Here is a 17,417-nt window from a genome sequence, read left to right as displayed (position 1 = left end):
AGGGAGTGGCCCTGGGAGTCCTCAACATTGACTCCAGACCCCATGAAATCTCATAGCATCAGGTCAAACATGGGCAAGGAAACCTCCTGCTGATTACCACCTATGGCCCTCCCTCAGCTGATGAATCAGTCCTCCTCCATGTTGAGCACCACTTGGAGGAAGCACTGAAGGTAGCAAGGGCACAGAATGTACTCTGGGTGGGGGACTTCAATGTCCATCACCAAGAGTGGCTCGGTAGCACCATTACTGACCGAGCTGGCCGAGTCCTGAAGGACATAGCTGCCAGACTGGGCCTGCGGCAGGTGGTGAGCGAATCAACACAAGGGAAAAACCTACTTGACCTCGTCCTCACCAATCTACCTGTCGCAGGTGCATCTGTCCATGACAGTATTGGTAGGAGTGACCACAGCACAGTCCTCGTGGAGACGAAGTCCCGTCTTCGCACTGAGGACACCATCCAACCTGTTGTGTGGCACTATCACCATGCTAAATGGGATAGATTCAGAACAGATCTAGCAGCTCAAAACTGGGCATCCCGTGAATGGTGGTGGACCATTAAACAACTAACGGGAGGAGGAGGCTCTGTAAACATCCTCATCCTCAATGATGGCGGTGCCAGCACATGAGTGCAAAAGACAAGGCTGAAGCGTTTGCAATCATCTTCAGCCAGAAGTGCCGAGTGGATGATCCATCTCAGCCTCCTCCCGATATTCCCCCCATCATACAAGCCAGTCTTCAGCCAATTCGATTCACTACACGTGATATCATGAAACAGCTGAGTGCACTGGATACAGCAAAGGCTATGGGCTCCGACAACATCCCGGCTGTAGTGCTGAAGTCAGGAGTGTGATGGAATACTCTCCACTTGCCTGGATGAGTGCGGCTCTAACAACACTCAAGTAGCTCGACACCATCCAGGACAAAGCAGCCCGCTTGATTGGCACCCCATCCACCACCTTAAACATTCACTCCCTTCACCACCGGCGCACTGTGGCTGCAGTGTGTACCATCCACAGGATGCACTGCAACAACTCGCCAAGGCTTCTTCGACAGCACCTCCCAAACCCGCGACCTCTACCACCTAGAAGGACAAGGGCAGCAGGCACATGGGAACAACACCGCCTGCACGTTCCCCTCCAAGTCACACACTATCCCGACTTGGAAATATATCGTCGTTCCTTCATCGTTGCTGGAACTCCCTTCCTTACAGCACTGTGGGAGAACCTTCACCACATGGACTGCAGCGGTTCAAGAAGGCAGCTCACCACCACCTTCTCAAGGGCAATTAGGGATGGGCAATAAATGCTGGCCTCGCCAGCGACACCCACATCCCATGAACAAATTAAAAAAAAACTATGGAAAATGCTGACAGTTATTGTGCATTACACTATTGACTTCCAGGAACTTGCACTAAAGTTAACGCATGGTATTTCAACGTAAACGTCTAAATTTAACACACATTTAGGGCATGCACTACCACTATCTCTTAGAGGAAATTAGAAGGCTGTTTCCTCAATTGGGCATTGCCATGAAGAGCAGTACTCATAGGTAACAGTAGTCAGGAAATTGCAGGACCACAACCTGTGATTTTCCATCCATTTAAATTAACGGATGGAAAATTAGTGGTTCCGGCCCAATCATTTCCCAACCAGCATTCCCTGTGAGTGCCACTCCACACTGGGAGTGCCCGATCAGAAAATCAGCACTTAGTTCCCTTTTGCTGAGAGGAATGTAACTCTAGAATGCATGATAAAAGTATTTCTTGGTCGAAAGCACGGGTGAAGTTGTCATTTGCTCCTGGACAGGTGTTCTCAACAACAAAGGAAATGTCTTCACTATAGAGAATGGTACCAATTGCATATCGCTACACTGAATTTATTTCAATTGCCAAAAGCAAAATGTAGATGTTTAGTGGAAGCAGGATAAAACCAACTTCCAAATTCTTTAAAAGTGCATTTTCTTTGATTAGTCACATTTGAAGTTGTTTGCTTTGAAATTAGGTTATATGAAAATAAGGTAACTTAACTCAATTAGATGAAATTCCTTTATCTCCAGTTGTAAAGAAGGCACCAAGATTTTAAACAAATGAGTTAGTGCCTCCATTAAAAGAACAGATAAGGGAATATCATGTAACTGCATTTGTACGTTGATATTCAAAAAGCTTAATTTCACAGTATTTGTGTGATAAAATCGAATAACACACAGTCTGCTATTTTCTCTCTATTTTGTTTTCTCACGGTACCTTTGAAGTGGCTCGTGTCAATCTCAATGTGAGTTATTACTCCAGGATGTCCAAGCTTAAAAACAGCCCATTCACAACCAGGTACCTGTAAAATACCCTGATCATCTGCCTAGAAAGGTAAAGTGCAAATAGCCAAGATCAGTCCACAACATGTTTAGAAGCAACAGGTTAGAAATAGTTAAACCAGCAGTGTGTATGTGAAACAGAGTCAGCTGCAAAACTGAGCATCATTAGATGGACCATTTGTTTCCTACCTTTAATACTGCTGGTCTGTCCAATCTTCTGGCTGTTTCCCATCCATCAGACATAATGCTGGATTTTCCAATGCCTTCAGAGATAAGGTATGGGTTTTAAAAAGTTATGAATATTAAAATAGTAAAAAGAGAACTTCAAGCAGAGCAAGGATTATTTAATTTGCCTTTACTGTAAAGGGTACAGGAGAAAAAAAGCTCATCTAAATCGTCAAGCAACATTAAACTATAATATCTGTGGTTTGTCTGTCTCCTACACACCATTAGCAAAATGACAAAGAAACTGCTGAATGTACAAAAAATGACATTTTGTTGACATTAAAATCAACATACCATGGAACAGTAGGTTTGGTTTCATTTTTATGAAATGTATATTTAAACGAATATATATACATATATATATGCATGTATGGTTAAAGAATCACTAATATTGTTGATAGTACTGATTCTTCTACTAATAATTAGCCAAATAAAATTGTGTAATTTTTTTTAAGTAATACAATTAGAAATGGTGTAATACTCCTGTTATGCCTGATAAAATTGCTGTGTTAAAGGCCGTAGCCGCAAATTCCCACTCACTGCCAATTCCTATTTTTCAGGCAGTATGAAGTGCAGCAGCTGATGTACATGAGACTGATGATAACCTAAGGAGAGGTTGGACTAGCCCCATTAGCGAATTGATTCCCTAATTATTTTAATATGAAAAGTGCCCCTAAGATGAATGAGAGAACTTTAAATATGTATACCTTTTTAAACTGCATAAATTAAAGCATACAGCGCCTTCAATATAATATCCTGAAGTAAAATTTATTGTAACCAATTACCTATAATGTTATTAGGGTGTCCAAAATGAGCATCACTGTATCCCATGCACACGCCTCCATTGGTCATTGCAGCCAGATCTAGTGTCTGCTTCTGTGAAACTGCTGACCAATCTCTTTGGCCTACACCATAAGCCCGGAGTCGTGCAATCCCACCATCTGAAGAAAGGAAACAAAGGATATTAAATATATGGTCAGATATATTAAAAAGAATGTTGCCTGAGAAAAGAGGTGAGATATGAGCACATATACTAGTTTAATACAATACCCACTGGTTCGTGGGTCTCCACTAATGGGAGCTTTAGGAGCAGCCAGATTCAAACCATTAGCTTCTCCTTATCCTCTACTTCTGGATTGATGCCTTGACGGATACTAAGGGAAAGAATTTCCTCACACTTATTAGCACATTAGCGGTGTATAAATGGGGCAGGAATGTTTTTTAGCCAGAAAAATCGGGTGGAAGGCATTTTTGCCTGGTTTGCACCATTAAAATGTTTCCCCCGAGTTCCCTCGCACTTTTGACTTCCAACAATCCACCCGTCAAGTCCCCACTGACCTCATTTGCATAGGTCAGAGTGATAGCCACTGGCGTAGCAGCTGCGAGTTTCCTGGGTTTGCACTGATAATGTACTCTGGATAATTTAGACTGAGATTTATGAGGTATAGCAGCTGTCAGGATCACCTGATCAAGGCAAAAGTGAGACACAGAAGAGCCTGAAGAGTTTGAATACAGATTTCTGCAACTGGGAAATGCTTTTAAAAAGCATTTTTTCTTTGCAACTCTGCCTGCAGGCACCTGCACTTGTCTCTGACTGCTTCTCACAGGGTCAGACCACCAGCGCATTTTCAGACCCCCCCACTAGCAGCAGGTATGGCATTCCCTAGGACATACTCTTGTGTTCCATTATCATAAAGGAGGAAGAGCACCACAGGATGAAGCAAAGGTGAATCAGGCAGCATTTACTGCAAGAAGCATCACTGCACATGTTATCACTGAAGTCTTCTCTTCTGTGGAACAAAGACTACTTTTGACACCACAGTCTTACCTCCTTCTCCCACACTTTCAAATAAAGGGACATTCCCTCAAACCAGTACCCATTCTACCACAGGGCAACACATCAGCCTACATGACCACGCCACTATTCATCACCTGAGTGAATAAATCTGCACCAAATGAATGCAACTTTTCCTATATGACTGTAACCTCCATGAATAACAAAGCACCATGGCAGTGCTTCCAATGGGGGCTTACTCGTGCCTTTCTATCACCTATTCCAAGTGGCACCTGAGGGCCAGGATCACAGGTTGGCTCCTCATGCTGTACAGAAGAGTCACAGGACTTAAGTGGCCCTCATCTCATCTCAGCTTGCTGCTTGGTGTCGCCACCCACTTTCCACTGGTTACAAGGGGTCGGCCAAAGGTCTGACATGTGCTGCTATCCTGAGAAGCGGCAGCTTAGGCAGCCTTGGGTAGTCTTGTCCTCTTCATCCTCTTCACCATCATCGTCTTCTTCCTCACCACCATCATCATCTTCCTATGTCGCCCATTGCTATGATAGAGGGTAGAAGCTAAGAATGAGTGAGCATTACTCACTTGGGGTTAAGGAGATAGTGAAGGGGGTAGAAGGTTGTGGCTGTGTGGTGGTTCACAGGGATACCAGGGTGACAATGTAGGTGCTGTGTCTGTAAATTGGCAGCGACAAGATGCCACTAACCTTGTCATCTCCTACGGCAGGAGCTGAGTACCTCCCCACAAGCTCCATGGCCTTCCCCTCAAAGTGAGTAAGGTACTTAAGGTTGGGGAAGCTCCCACTGGTGCCCTGCCTGTAGTGGGCATGGTGCACCAATTTGTCCTGTGCAGAAAATAGAATAAGTGAGGGTAGGGCTAGCAAGTGACCTGGGAGAGCTGAAGTAAGAGTTGTAGGGGTATGAGGCTGTTAAAGTAGAGGAAAGGGTTTTAGGGTTGTTCATGTAAGTAATTGATGTTAGGGGAGCTGGGTAGCCATAATACAAGATGCTGAGTTAGAGAAGTGTGCACTTAACCAGATAGCACCGTGAAGAGTTAATTGTGGAAGTGTTGCTTTAGGAGCATAAAAAATGTGCTGGTGCACAGGGTAGGCAAGGAAGAAAAGGCAGGTATCCAGTTGCCCAACTAAGGATGTAGAACTTTTTGCACCGCTGTTCTGCAGTATCAGGGGTGAGGGAATTGGCAGTCAGTGCCAGTGCCACCACCCTCCAGGTGGCAAAAGTGATATTTATGGGTGGCTTGGTGGTGCCTTCACCCAGGAGTCTCACTTCTGTTCACTGCCTCAGCTCAGTCCCATTTCTGCTTTTCTTTTTTTATTAGCTAGTTATTCTTGTTGGAATCTCATGGGCTTGAAGGCTTGGAAAGGGCTGTTCGTAGTGGTGTCACCTCACTGGTGGATAAATTCTAAATCTAATATCTGTTACTTTCAATAGCTTGATATAAATGCAAATCATTGGAAAAGGAATTTAAATTTTATATGTGACTCCCGAGGCTCCATAGTAGGCACCAATGCAGCCCACATTGACAAAAATCCATTGTACATCCCTGATTTAAAGACTTTTAGGACTAACTTTGCCATCACCTGATCACTGCTTCCTGATTTAGCTTGTCTTCTCCATTCAACCTTTGGTGGGTGTTCTACACCAGGGAGCACCTTGGTTCTCCATGGCTCCTTAATATTTAATAAAAAGCAATTGAATGATTACCTGGGTACATGTTAAGTCTAATGTGGGTCCATCGCTTCAGCAGTTGAGCAGGAAAATAATTGTGGCAAGTGTCAACATAGCCTGGTTGCAGGATTGTCATAGGAACCAGCTCAATCCAGAACTCTGACTTCAACTGGCACAGAAGGTATAGTAAATATGAAACATTTGTAAACTTTCTTTTATTATTCATCATCTTAATTTTGAGGATAAGAGTCCACCCATTTATAGTAAAACAATCTTAAAAGAAAAATCAAATTACTTTGCCAAACTATTATTAAAAGCAGCTTGCAGTTGCAGCCACCCAGCTCCCGATTTATGTAAAAGTGCCATTACGGCTTTCGTGGGTGCACAACAGTTAAACAGTATACAACCGTACAAAAATTTATATATTGATATTGATTACTGCATTTGTAAATTATAGTCTTTCAAAGAAATGAAATCACTAACACACCAGTGACTGTTTAATCAATGTAATTCATAAAAGTAAAATATATGGGTAAATTCTATGAATTAGGTTTCCTGGGGCAAAGCTTTGTGCAACATGAGTGAATATCAGGAATTTGAGCTTAATTTTCTGTCCTCCATGCCTGAATTCCCGATAGGCACTCCCATCACTGTCGAAAACTTAAACTTAATATTACTTATTCTATACAATGCATTAACTCCCAAACACTTAATTCAGACAAGCGAGAATTTATTAAGAAACTTGTACAAGTGGAAGAGAGTGCCTCAAACAATGGTTGAGGCTACGTCTTAGCTGAGTTCAAGAAACAGCTCACGTTTATACAGTTCAGTAACGACGCCCATCTGCTACAGAATATGGGCGTACACGTACATTCTTTATTGGTTCGGGTACTTAGTCAATCAAGTAGTGAGCCTGCCCCCTCCGAACGTCCATAGCCCTTTATTATCTTGGCACGTAGGCCTCGTAGGTCTGAGCATTCTCATTCTTCCCACATTTCTGTCCTGGTTATCAGTAGGGCTGAAGTCAGTCTCAAGGCCACATGGCCTTTCAAGAAACTGTATTCTCATTATATTTTTATAGACAGCAATACCCTTATCTGCTGGGGGGGCCAGACGGTACTAAGCACCTGCTCAGCTAACTTAGTTATCAACATACCAAGGCTTAAACGTAATTACACAATTGTGCTTCTCTGAAACTATTATGTGAGTTTTAAATAGAATTAGCTGGTCAGTTAATATGGTCAAATATCCATCATGCATTTCTACATTCGTGGGTTAGGTGTATTAGAGAGAGTTAATATGGTCAGGTATCTCTTTATGCATTTCCACATCACCTAAAGCTCTGCATCAGGAGCATTGTAAAATCTCTTGTTGGTATACTTTACTCTGTTTGCTTATTTTAGTAAAAAAGTACACGTAAGTATAAAAGGATAAATTTTCTGAGTTCTCGGCACGCTAATGTACTTGGCCCACTAATTGAACACTTCAATGGTGGAAAATCACAGGCAGTGTGCCTGCAACGTACTGATCCATGCTCACAGCAGACCAGGCATTTTAATGCAGGTGAGGACTCAGAAAATCTACCCTCAATAGTGTTTCCCACTTTCCAGTCATGTCAAGATTTTAACTAAAGTTGTTGAACATAAGTTAATGAAACTCTTAGTTATCTACTGCAGGGAAATTGCATTTCATCTCCAACAAACCTTTTTGATGGCTTCATTTTCCTCCTCTGAAGCAGCAGTTCCTATTTTCTCGCCTCTCGGCGGTAAGTCTGGAACCATATCTAGTCAATGAGGTATATTAAAGTTGTGTCATTTCAACATACCTGATAGGTGCACTTTCAAATAACAGATAATGTGCAACTAGCATTAGATGCGAGGATGGAGGGGTATTAGGGGAGGGAAGTTGAAGAACATGGTTAATGATGGAAAATAGAAGTTTTGGATTGCTCTCGTCCTTCAGATTGATCCTGGGTTAATAAAAAGATTTGGTCACGCAAAGGGAGAAGCAACCAAAGGAGTAATGACTTCTTTGTGACAAACAATGACATTAGGTTCTGATCTTATTTTGGTCCATTGATTCTTTTACTGTGTAAGAATGTATCAGTTTCAACTTTGGCCCTGGAGACAAATACTTTCTTTTCTTTATGAAAACTGGGTTAAACACCCATATTTTATAAAAATAGTACTTGGAAAATAACATGGCACTAAAACATCATTCTGTACCTGTTTCTTTTGTTACATCCAAATCAGTTAGTATTAACAGATGGAAATCAAAAAATCAAAACCCAAATGTAATAATTATGTGTTCTTACTTCTCAGGCATATTAATTGGTACTTAACTCAGGAAATGGATCAAAAATGTTGTTAATCAAGTTGTGAATGTGAATATCTTCCACATGATTGTTTACCAGAAGTATCAAATTTGGCTCAGTGGTAGCACTTTTGCCTCTGAGTCAGAAGGTCGTGTATTCAAACCCCACTCCAGGACTTGAGCACATAATCTAGGCTGACACTTCAGTGTAGTACTCAGGGTGTGCTGCATTTTTGGAGGTTCCATCTTTTGGATGAGACATTTAAACAAGTCCCTATCTGCCCTCTCAGGTGAACGTAAAAGATTCCATAGCGCTATTTGATGAAGAGCAGGGGAGTTCTCCCAGTGTCCTGGCCAAATTTTATCCCTCAAGCAACACCACCTCTAAAAAAACAGATCAATTGTTTCATTGCTGTTTGTGGGACCTTGCTGTCTGCAAATTGCCTGTTGTGTTTTGCCTACAAAAAACAGTCAGAAGTAATTCATTAGCTTTAAAATACTTTGGGATGTCCTGCAGATGTGAGAGGCACTGTATAGAAGTGAGTTCTTACTTTCTTTATCTGAAATACAAAAATACCCATGTGAATTAGAAATCTAGAAAAGTAAACTCCGGGTCTAACTGTGTGCCACAGTATGTTTGCAACTGTGAAAAGTAGTAACCAAACCTGCAGGTATGTCAATTACTAGCAAGAAAATAAAAACTCATTGTGGCAGATTGTAAAAACAGAAATAACTGAACCCAGGATCAAGACAATGCACACAGTTCGTTTCAAGTTGAACTGTCCCAAACTGCAAATAAACTGTTGATTATTACATTCAGCCCCCTTAATACTGTCTCAGAACATTCTTGTTTGGTCACACCATAGAATCATAGAATCTCACAGCGCAGAAGCAGCCCATTTGGCCCATCGTGCCTGTGCCGGTTCTTTGAAAGAGCTGTCCAATTTAGTCCCACACCCCAGCTTTTTCCCCATATCCCTGCAAATTAGTCCTCTTCAAGTACATGTCCAATTGCCTTTTCATAGTTCCTATGGAATCTGATTCCACCACCAGGTGGCACATTTCAGATCTTAACAACCCTATAATTAGTATACTTTTGCAGAACTTAATTTTTTTTTGAATGCTACTAAATGTTGTAGTGTCTAACAAGTTACTGCTTACTAACCAGCATTTAGGCATGCTGCTTCAATCGACACCCGAGGAGCATAGTTGCCAGTAAAGTAAGAAGTATCTACATCAAATCCATGTATGACTCCAGGTACACCCAAATGGATAACACACCAATCGTGACCTATGAAATACAAACATAAGTTGACGTACAAAGTATAGGCTTTAATACATCAGAGGGAACAAAAATTGCAGCAGATTCAGGCTTGAAGCGCAATTTGAGGGATTCTGATTTCCAAACAATGCAATCAATTGTATAGCCAGTATCAGGGGTATTCTGATGCAACATGCATTCATGTATTTGCCTGGAGTAAATATAAGCAACTCCAAAGTCCAACCACCTGAACTGGGCATATTTGAAGGGAAAATATATAAATTGGTTCAATTCTGATCAATTTCAATTCATAAATGAATGCTAAGCTCATCCTTGCTGGAAACAATTTTTTCAAGATAAATACTGCACCTGCACTCAGCAAATAACTGAATCTTGATTTCTTCTTTTATTTTTTCACCCATTCATATTATGGGTGCAACTTTTCTGTGACCAACAAACACTGGGTGAAATTTTCCAAGATCCATCATCACTGGCAGGGTGTCGCCCACAGTAGACTTGAGTTTCCGGTAAGCCAATTACCGTTCAATTACCATTCTGGTAAGCATTTGAGGCCCTGCCGGCAGTGCAGGGTCTCGGAAAATTTTACATTGTGTTTACTGATCACAGGAATTCTGTTTAATTTTCAATACAGGCTATTTCAAATAGAGTGTTCTTCAGTGGTTGATGTAGAGAATGGCAGTTGCTGCAAAGTCACCAAAACTATAAGGTTAATTAGCTTCAGCTATAGTTTGTGACATCACCTTGTTTGAAGCTTTCAAAACCCACTACCCAGACTCAAACTCAGCTCAGATAATAGCTGTTGCTATTATTATTAGTTGCTGCATGATTAAGTGCCCTACTGTGGATTCACCTTAAATATACACTTGACCTTCGGTATATTACTAATAAGAAAGGCCTCTGCTATGATACTTCATATTTTTTATTCTCTTTTGATCCCCTCCAGTTTTTTTCCCTTCTTTCTTCAAGGCACTGGGTCATGCTAGGGTACAGCTCCATAAGTGCCAGGTATTTTCCAGTATCTCTCGCAAGTAACCATTCTTCATGTGGCAGCCCAGGCAGTAAGTATTGGTAGACCATTTCACCATAGAGACATAACAGCCAAGCCCAATCCTGTCCCAGCCCACAAGCAAGAGTGGGCATCCTGAATGGTTTTTTCTGTCCGTCGTAGCTCAGAAAGCCAATTATTGTACCTCTACCACTGCCCTTTGCTGTAATCAGCTAGCTCAACACAGACAAGGATCAAACACAGAGCCTTCTTGGTCTGCATGGCTCAGTTTCACAATGGCTAATGCAATATCCAACTGAGCCATGAGGGGAGCCCTTTCTTACCTCTTTAATAAAGAAACCACATAACAGGCGATTACTACATGCTTTTTTAATACTGTAAAGGCTTCTGCAGAGGCCTAATGGATTTGTCATGGCTGTTGTCCTTGGTTTATGAACGTTAATAAGAGTTTCTTTGCCATCTGCTTGCTGTATATCAAATTAAACAGAGCCGTTTTTACAGAATTCCGTCCACCAAGGTTCTTGAAAGAAACATCATAGAGTTATCTTAAAATTAAATATGTATATTTTAGATTTTGACTTACCTGGAATTCGTTTTCTCCTAGTTTCCCAGCCATCCATCCATTTGCCAAAATTTGTAAAATCTTGTGCTTTCCATTGCGGTGTTTCTCGCTGTAAAATTATTTGTTTTAAAATTTGAGATATAGAGATTGGGTGATACAACACTTAAGACTTTTTCTCTCGGATCAGATTTCAAACCTAGCCCAGACTGATAGGATGAAAGTCGTGTCTGTAAGAGACCTACGTAAAATGAGTTTGGTTAGACTCAATGGGGGTGAATTTCCGCAGAGGTTCTCCCAATTGTCTGCCATAACTTTCGGCAGAAGAGCTGCGGAAACCCCTGAGAAACATCAACAGCGGACAAGGGGGAGAACCCCCCCCCTCCCACCCCCCGCAGAAATTCACCCCAATCTTCCTGGTGAGCATAGGCATACAGCTCAAAACTACCCCTAATTCAAACTAATTAGGCAATCTCACTCAGAGAGGCCACAGGTTGGATGGTATGGGGGATGGAAAATGTCACACTGGCAAAATGCATGGTGCTCTTCTGAAGTTAACGTTGGCTTTGCTCAGTTGGTTATATTCTCACCTCTGTGTTTGAAGGATTAAAGCCTGGCACCGGATCTTGAGCACAAAATCTGTACTGACATTCCAAAGCAGAACTGAGAAAATGCTGCATTGTCAGAAGTGCTGTCCTTCAGATGAGATGTCAAACTGAAGCCCTGTCTGCCTGTTCCAGAGATTCAAGCGGACCTTAAAAGTGCCCGGGCAGATTTTTCTCATTAGCACTTGGACATAAAGCATCGCCCGGGCAGAATGCACGGAGGAAAATTGGGAGGGGACAGCCGCATACCTGTAAAGGAGTCCACCTGATTTTCTGTCCATTTACACCTATGGACAAAAAATCAGATAGGCTCTATTACTGGCACACAATCCTCCCCTCCTGATTTCCCTCTATACACTCCACCCAAACAATTGCTTTCATGTCTAAGCACTGAAGAGGAAAATATGCTCCCTGTCCCCTCGTGTCTCTATATGATAAAGATCAGGGAGTTCTCCCAGTGTCCTGGCCAACATTCCTTCTTCAACCAAAACTAACAAAATCATTCATCTCCATTGCATTTAGTAGGATTGTGCTAGGCACAATGCGCACCAGTAATAATGCTAGGGGCAAAAGTAAATAGACACAATGGGCTTGATTTTCCAGTGAAGTAGCAGGTGTGTTAGGGGCAGGGGGGCTCCGAAAATCGCAGAAATCCCGAGCGGTTTCGGAACCCGGTTCCTACTCGCAGACTTCCAGGTTCCCCACTGACGCATCTGGGTGCGCGTGCACCTCCCGAATGCGGAAGTCCCACCGGCAATTAAAGCCGGCGGGATGATAGTTAAGAGATTTATTTAGATACTTGAAGTACTTAATTTTGTCCACATTAAGGCAGGAGTCCGATTTTTAAACATCATCAGTGTGTTTCCCGTGCTGTGGGAAACACTCCACGTTCTACCAGACATGTTTCAGCCAGCAGCCAGTTGCACATTTAAATACTTGTTTGACAGATGGGTAGAAAAGGTGAGTTCTTGCTGCAGGGCAGTCAGTTCTTTCACACAAACTTTTGGCCACGAGATCTTTGTGTTTTCACTGAAAACTCTTACTTTCCACTCACAATTCTTCTGTTCACACATATTTAACAACTGTTCAGACCCCCTCAAACTCACACCATCAGGATCGGGGAGCGCCATGGCTGCATTCACCACTACATCTGAGGACAATCAAAATCACCAGTCTCGCCAGGCACAGCGTCCACCTCCGCCATGTGGAGCTTCACAACACAGTGCTGTGCCACAGGCACCTGCGTAAGAGCACAGAGGGCAACAACAGAGAGAGCGATGTCGCAAGAGGCACTACCCTCACAACAGAATCTACAGACCGAGGCTCAGCTTCCTGGACCTCTCTGAGGAGCAGTGCACACAGAGGCTCAGAGTGAGTCACCAGGTAGTCGCAGACATCTGCAGCCTCCTTCATGCCAAGCTGCTCCCGGCTGGGTCAAGCAGCATCTCATTACCTGTCGTTGTCAAAGTTACCACTGCCCTCAACTTCTTCGCCTCCGGATCATTCCAGGGTGCCACCAAGGACATTGCCAGAGTGTCTCAGTCGTCTGCACACAAGTGTATGGCAGGTCACCGATGGCTTGTTTCACAAGGCCTCGCAATACGTCAACTTCCCCATGGATGACCTCAGCCAGACGGAGAGGGCAGTGGGATTCTACTCTGTGGCTGGCTTCCCACGGGTGCAGGGTGCAATCGATAGCACCCATATAGCAATACGAGCATCTCCACACAAGCCAGGACTGCTCATCAACAGAAAGGGGTATCACTCCATCAAAACTCAGCTCGTTTGTGACCACCGCAAAAGATTCTTTCACATGTGCGCCAGATTCCCTGGCGGCTGCCACGATTCCTTCATTCTAAGGGAATCCAACAACCAGCCCCTCTTCCACGCACCGAACACCTTTAAGGGCTGGCTCCTCGGGGACAAGGGATACCCCCTGCACATGTGGCTCATGACGCCTCTGAGGAACCCCATCACCGAGCAACTGCGTTGATATAATGACAGCCACATCACTACCAGGTCTACAATTGAGCATGCTATAGGCCTGCTCAAGGTACGATTTAGGTGCCTTGATCATTCTGGGGGAGTGCTTCAATACGCACCAGACACAATGGGACACATTATAATAGTGTGTTGTGCCCTGCACAACAGGGCTCAACAGAGAAGGGTGCCATTTGAAGAGGCCCCATCCATATCTGCCACCCACTTTGAGGAGGAGGAGGAGGAGGAACCCATGGGCAGAGCAACGGCTCACCTGGCTGCTCGTGAGGCCAGGGGGTCACTGATAAGTGAACGGTTCTCCTAACATCAGAAAGTGTGAAGAATCCAATCCTCACACCACCTGGAAAGAGCAGCGTCCACACGCCACTTTCGAAAGCTTGTGATTTTCAAATAAAATTGTTGGACTATAACCTGGTGTTGTAAGATTCTTTACATTTGTCAACCCCAGTCCATCACCGGCATCTCCACATCACAACATTTAATGTGACTTTAACAAAAAACAAATATAAATGAAAAACATGACAGTCTGTCAAACAACCTTGAGCATACCCTTCGTGCTCACAAAACCTTCTCCTTTCTCTTATGACTACTTCTATGTGGTGCATCCCCTTCTTGGTGGCAGAGGCACTTCCTCCCGCCCGCTGGTTAAAATACTTCCCTCCTCCTCATCACCCCGTCCAGCAGCACCTGGAGTGAGGCATCATTGAACCTTGGAGCAGCCTTACTCCTGTGCTGCCCCGTTGTAGTTTGAGGGTCTTTGCTCCAGCAAAAGCCACTGGAGCAATGGCCCTTTAAATAGAGCTCCTCCAGCTGACAGCCTGTGATGCGGGTGCGCAGTCCACCCGCTGCGCAGCTTTCGGACGGCAAACCCGGAAGCCACGTTAAGTGGCACCAATTCAATTGCGATCGCATGGGGAGCAGACATTTTTTATTAGTCGGGTTACCCACACGCCCGTTCACTCCCCTCCCCGCTGCCATCCCGCCTCCATTCTAATATCGGGGCCCATGACGTAAAGGCTCTTGAGAACCTAAGTGCCAGCAGAGGGACAAAATGACTGAAGGAAAGGAGTTAAGAAATGGGTGAAATAAACATTTAAGAAAAAATCAGACGCAGCAATGGGGGAAGTGTCGAGTTGGCTGGATGGATGAATTATGATGGGTTAAATGCCCTACCTTATCCGTGATATCTTGTGATTCAGAACATTAGCTTTAGTTTGTTTTCCAATTGATTAAAAGATGTTTACATAATTTTTTGTCACTTGGGAGAGACAGCCAGGTTTTTACTAATGAAGTAATGATTTCCACAAGGTCCTAACCCCTACTAATTATGAGAAGCAAGGTGAACTGCTAATAATGAAATATTCACCAAACGTGTTCTTTCATTGATAACAAGGTCTGTGTAAGGCTTAAGGAAAATCCCTATAGGATAGCTAGGCAAGATGAGGTAAAGCAGATTGCCTGCAACAAAAATAATAAGCTCTTTTACCTTTGCCTTACACCGTAAAATATGACATTGCAGCTTTAAGATATTTCACTGGTCCAGCCTTACACATGCAGTACATGTCAATCACATATTTCTTTCCACACTGCTTGTTACTGTAAAACATGAGGTACTTAATTGTGTGTGGAAAAATCTAATTCCTCAACTGGTAATTCTCAGTTATGGCCACAGCCAATCAGATTGTCGATACTGCTCACTCCACTGTTGCCAGGCAAACACTTGCTGTGTTTGATATAAAATATATTCTAATTAAGGAAACAGTACTATTCAATTATTTTTTTTCTTCATAAGATATTAATTTTGCTTTACTCCAGTGATGGGTCACATTTTCAAAAACAAATTTGCACTCTAAACACCCACACACATATGCAACACAAATCAAAAATCTCACGACTGCTAGGATAAGGATAAACAAAGTTGGAGGTAGATATGCAGAGTGGAGGCACAATAGGTTGGGAGCTGATTAGTGTATAAATTATGATAATTTGTTGAACTAATGAGTGCCAATAAAGAACATTTTATAGAATATATTTCAATATTTAACTTTTATTGAGGTACAAGTTGGCTGTATGTTACTGTGACTGAAATTTATTTGTATTTAGATTATTGATTTTAAATCCTTGTTACTAGTTTCAGCACACGAGGGGTTAATAACCTTGTGACAAACAGTTAATGGCCAGCCAGTTTGATATGCATTCAATGTGGAATCCAGAGAGTTGCCTGGATGGGTATCAATGGGGGTATTGCCTATGTATCAAAAATGTTGCGACGAGTTTCCAGCAAACAAAAGGTGGTTCTAAATGCTAATGTAAATTAAATGCACAGATATTGGGGTGACCTTCGTTTGCCCAGCACCGCGTTCATGCTTAAAAATGATGTGGTAGGCAGACGAAAATTTTAAAAGAAACCTACCATCCCAAGACCCATCTGACTCAATCTTTGAGCGGGCATCGAAATGGGCGTCTAGCGCCCCCAAGCAGAACAGGTGGAAGCCTGATTAAAATATTTAAACTGGGATCTTACGCCAGTTGTAGGCCCCCAGCACAATTTTCAGATACCGATGGTGGAGCATGCTCGTACACACACCACCCATTCATACTGGATGTAGAACAGCTTAACCAGATGTCCTTAAAGGGACTACTGGAAGTTGCTCCCAAACGGCCAAAGACATGAATGCTCCTGCTGGCCCCTATGAAAATGTTCCCACCTGCTGCTGGCCGCTCAGTAGCCTCGCCCCTCCCGGGATTGCCTCCCCCATCCTTAAACACTACCCCAATCGATGTGCTGCCTGTCAGCGCTCGTCGAATAGCTTACCAAACACATTCAAATAAAACCTGACCATGAAAATGGCTTAGTTCTCTCACTCGTGCCATCAGGTGGGCAATGTGATCGCTCCGCCCGATGCACGATCTTCAAAATCGTCAATGGCTGGTTGTGCAAAGCATTATGTCCCAACTATCACAGATATATCAACTGGGGACAAATATCCATTGTTAATGAACTGCTAACCATCTAATATATTTATGGGAAATGCAGTTCTTTCTGAAGGGGCTTTGTTCAGTATACCTTCAAAGGAATTAGAATGATACTTTTGTGGGTAAGTTTGCCTCAGAAATCAATCTACAGCCAGTTTCCAACCAGCAAAGGGTCTGTGCAGATTTGGCACTATGGCAGTGTTTCGCCATGTAAGAAGTGAGCATCTATTTTCAAGGTTCAATGTACGTAGAGAGTTACCTCTGGGAGAAGCACCTTTATTGTTTTGATGTATCGTGAAGGATAGATAGCAAGTTTATAATACACCTCTTTAGGCTCACTATTGTTCATATACCTGTTTTATTTAAATAAGTTGTCTGTTAGTTTATAACGAGTCTCAGTCTAGTCGAGTATATGTTCGATCTGCCTAGTGAAACCAATGGCTGGAGGTGTGGAATTTCTCAATATGCATTACAAGCTTGGGCCAGGATGCTGAAGTGGAAAATCCTGGCCATTAATTGTTTAAATGACCAAACTTTACTTTTCAAAGCTTCTGAATCATAGTGGGTTTCATGCTTGTTCCTCAAGCATCATCAGTGTCTGAATACTGTGAAATGGCAGCCAAATCGATGTAAAGATGCTAGTTTGTTAGTCATTTATTCTGACA

At 42.9% G+C, this 17,417-nt stretch overlaps 1 protein-coding gene across 5 annotated transcripts in view; it reads right to left on the bottom strand.

Moving 5' to 3' along the window:
* The window catches only part of allc (allantoicase), a 71,220-nt gene that overhangs the window by 12,789 nt on the left and 41,014 nt on the right, over window positions 1-17,417 (bottom strand). For all 5 annotated transcript variants that reach the window (XM_067984229.1, XM_067984228.1, XM_067984232.1 and 2 more), the window contains 7 exons: window positions 11,195-11,282; window positions 9,489-9,614; window positions 7,714-7,793; window positions 6,047-6,179; window positions 3,318-3,473; window positions 2,497-2,570; window positions 2,243-2,351 (listed from right to left, as the gene is read on the bottom strand). In XM_067984229.1, the coding sequence (XP_067840330.1) occupies window positions 2,243-2,351; window positions 2,497-2,570; window positions 3,318-3,473; window positions 6,047-6,179; window positions 7,714-7,793; window positions 9,489-9,614; window positions 11,195-11,282 (766 nt within the window). The remainder of the gene's footprint in view (window positions 1-2,242; window positions 2,352-2,496; window positions 2,571-3,317; window positions 3,474-6,046; window positions 6,180-7,713; window positions 7,794-9,488; window positions 9,615-11,194; window positions 11,283-17,417) is intronic.

Source organism: Heptranchias perlo, chromosome 5 (assembly GCF_035084215.1).
Source record: "Heptranchias perlo isolate sHepPer1 chromosome 5, sHepPer1.hap1, whole genome shotgun sequence".
NCBI lineage: Eukaryota > Metazoa > Chordata > Chondrichthyes > Hexanchiformes > Hexanchidae > Heptranchias > Heptranchias perlo.
Note: the sequence above shows the minus strand (reverse complement) of the source record. Positions and strands in the feature narration are given on the sequence as shown.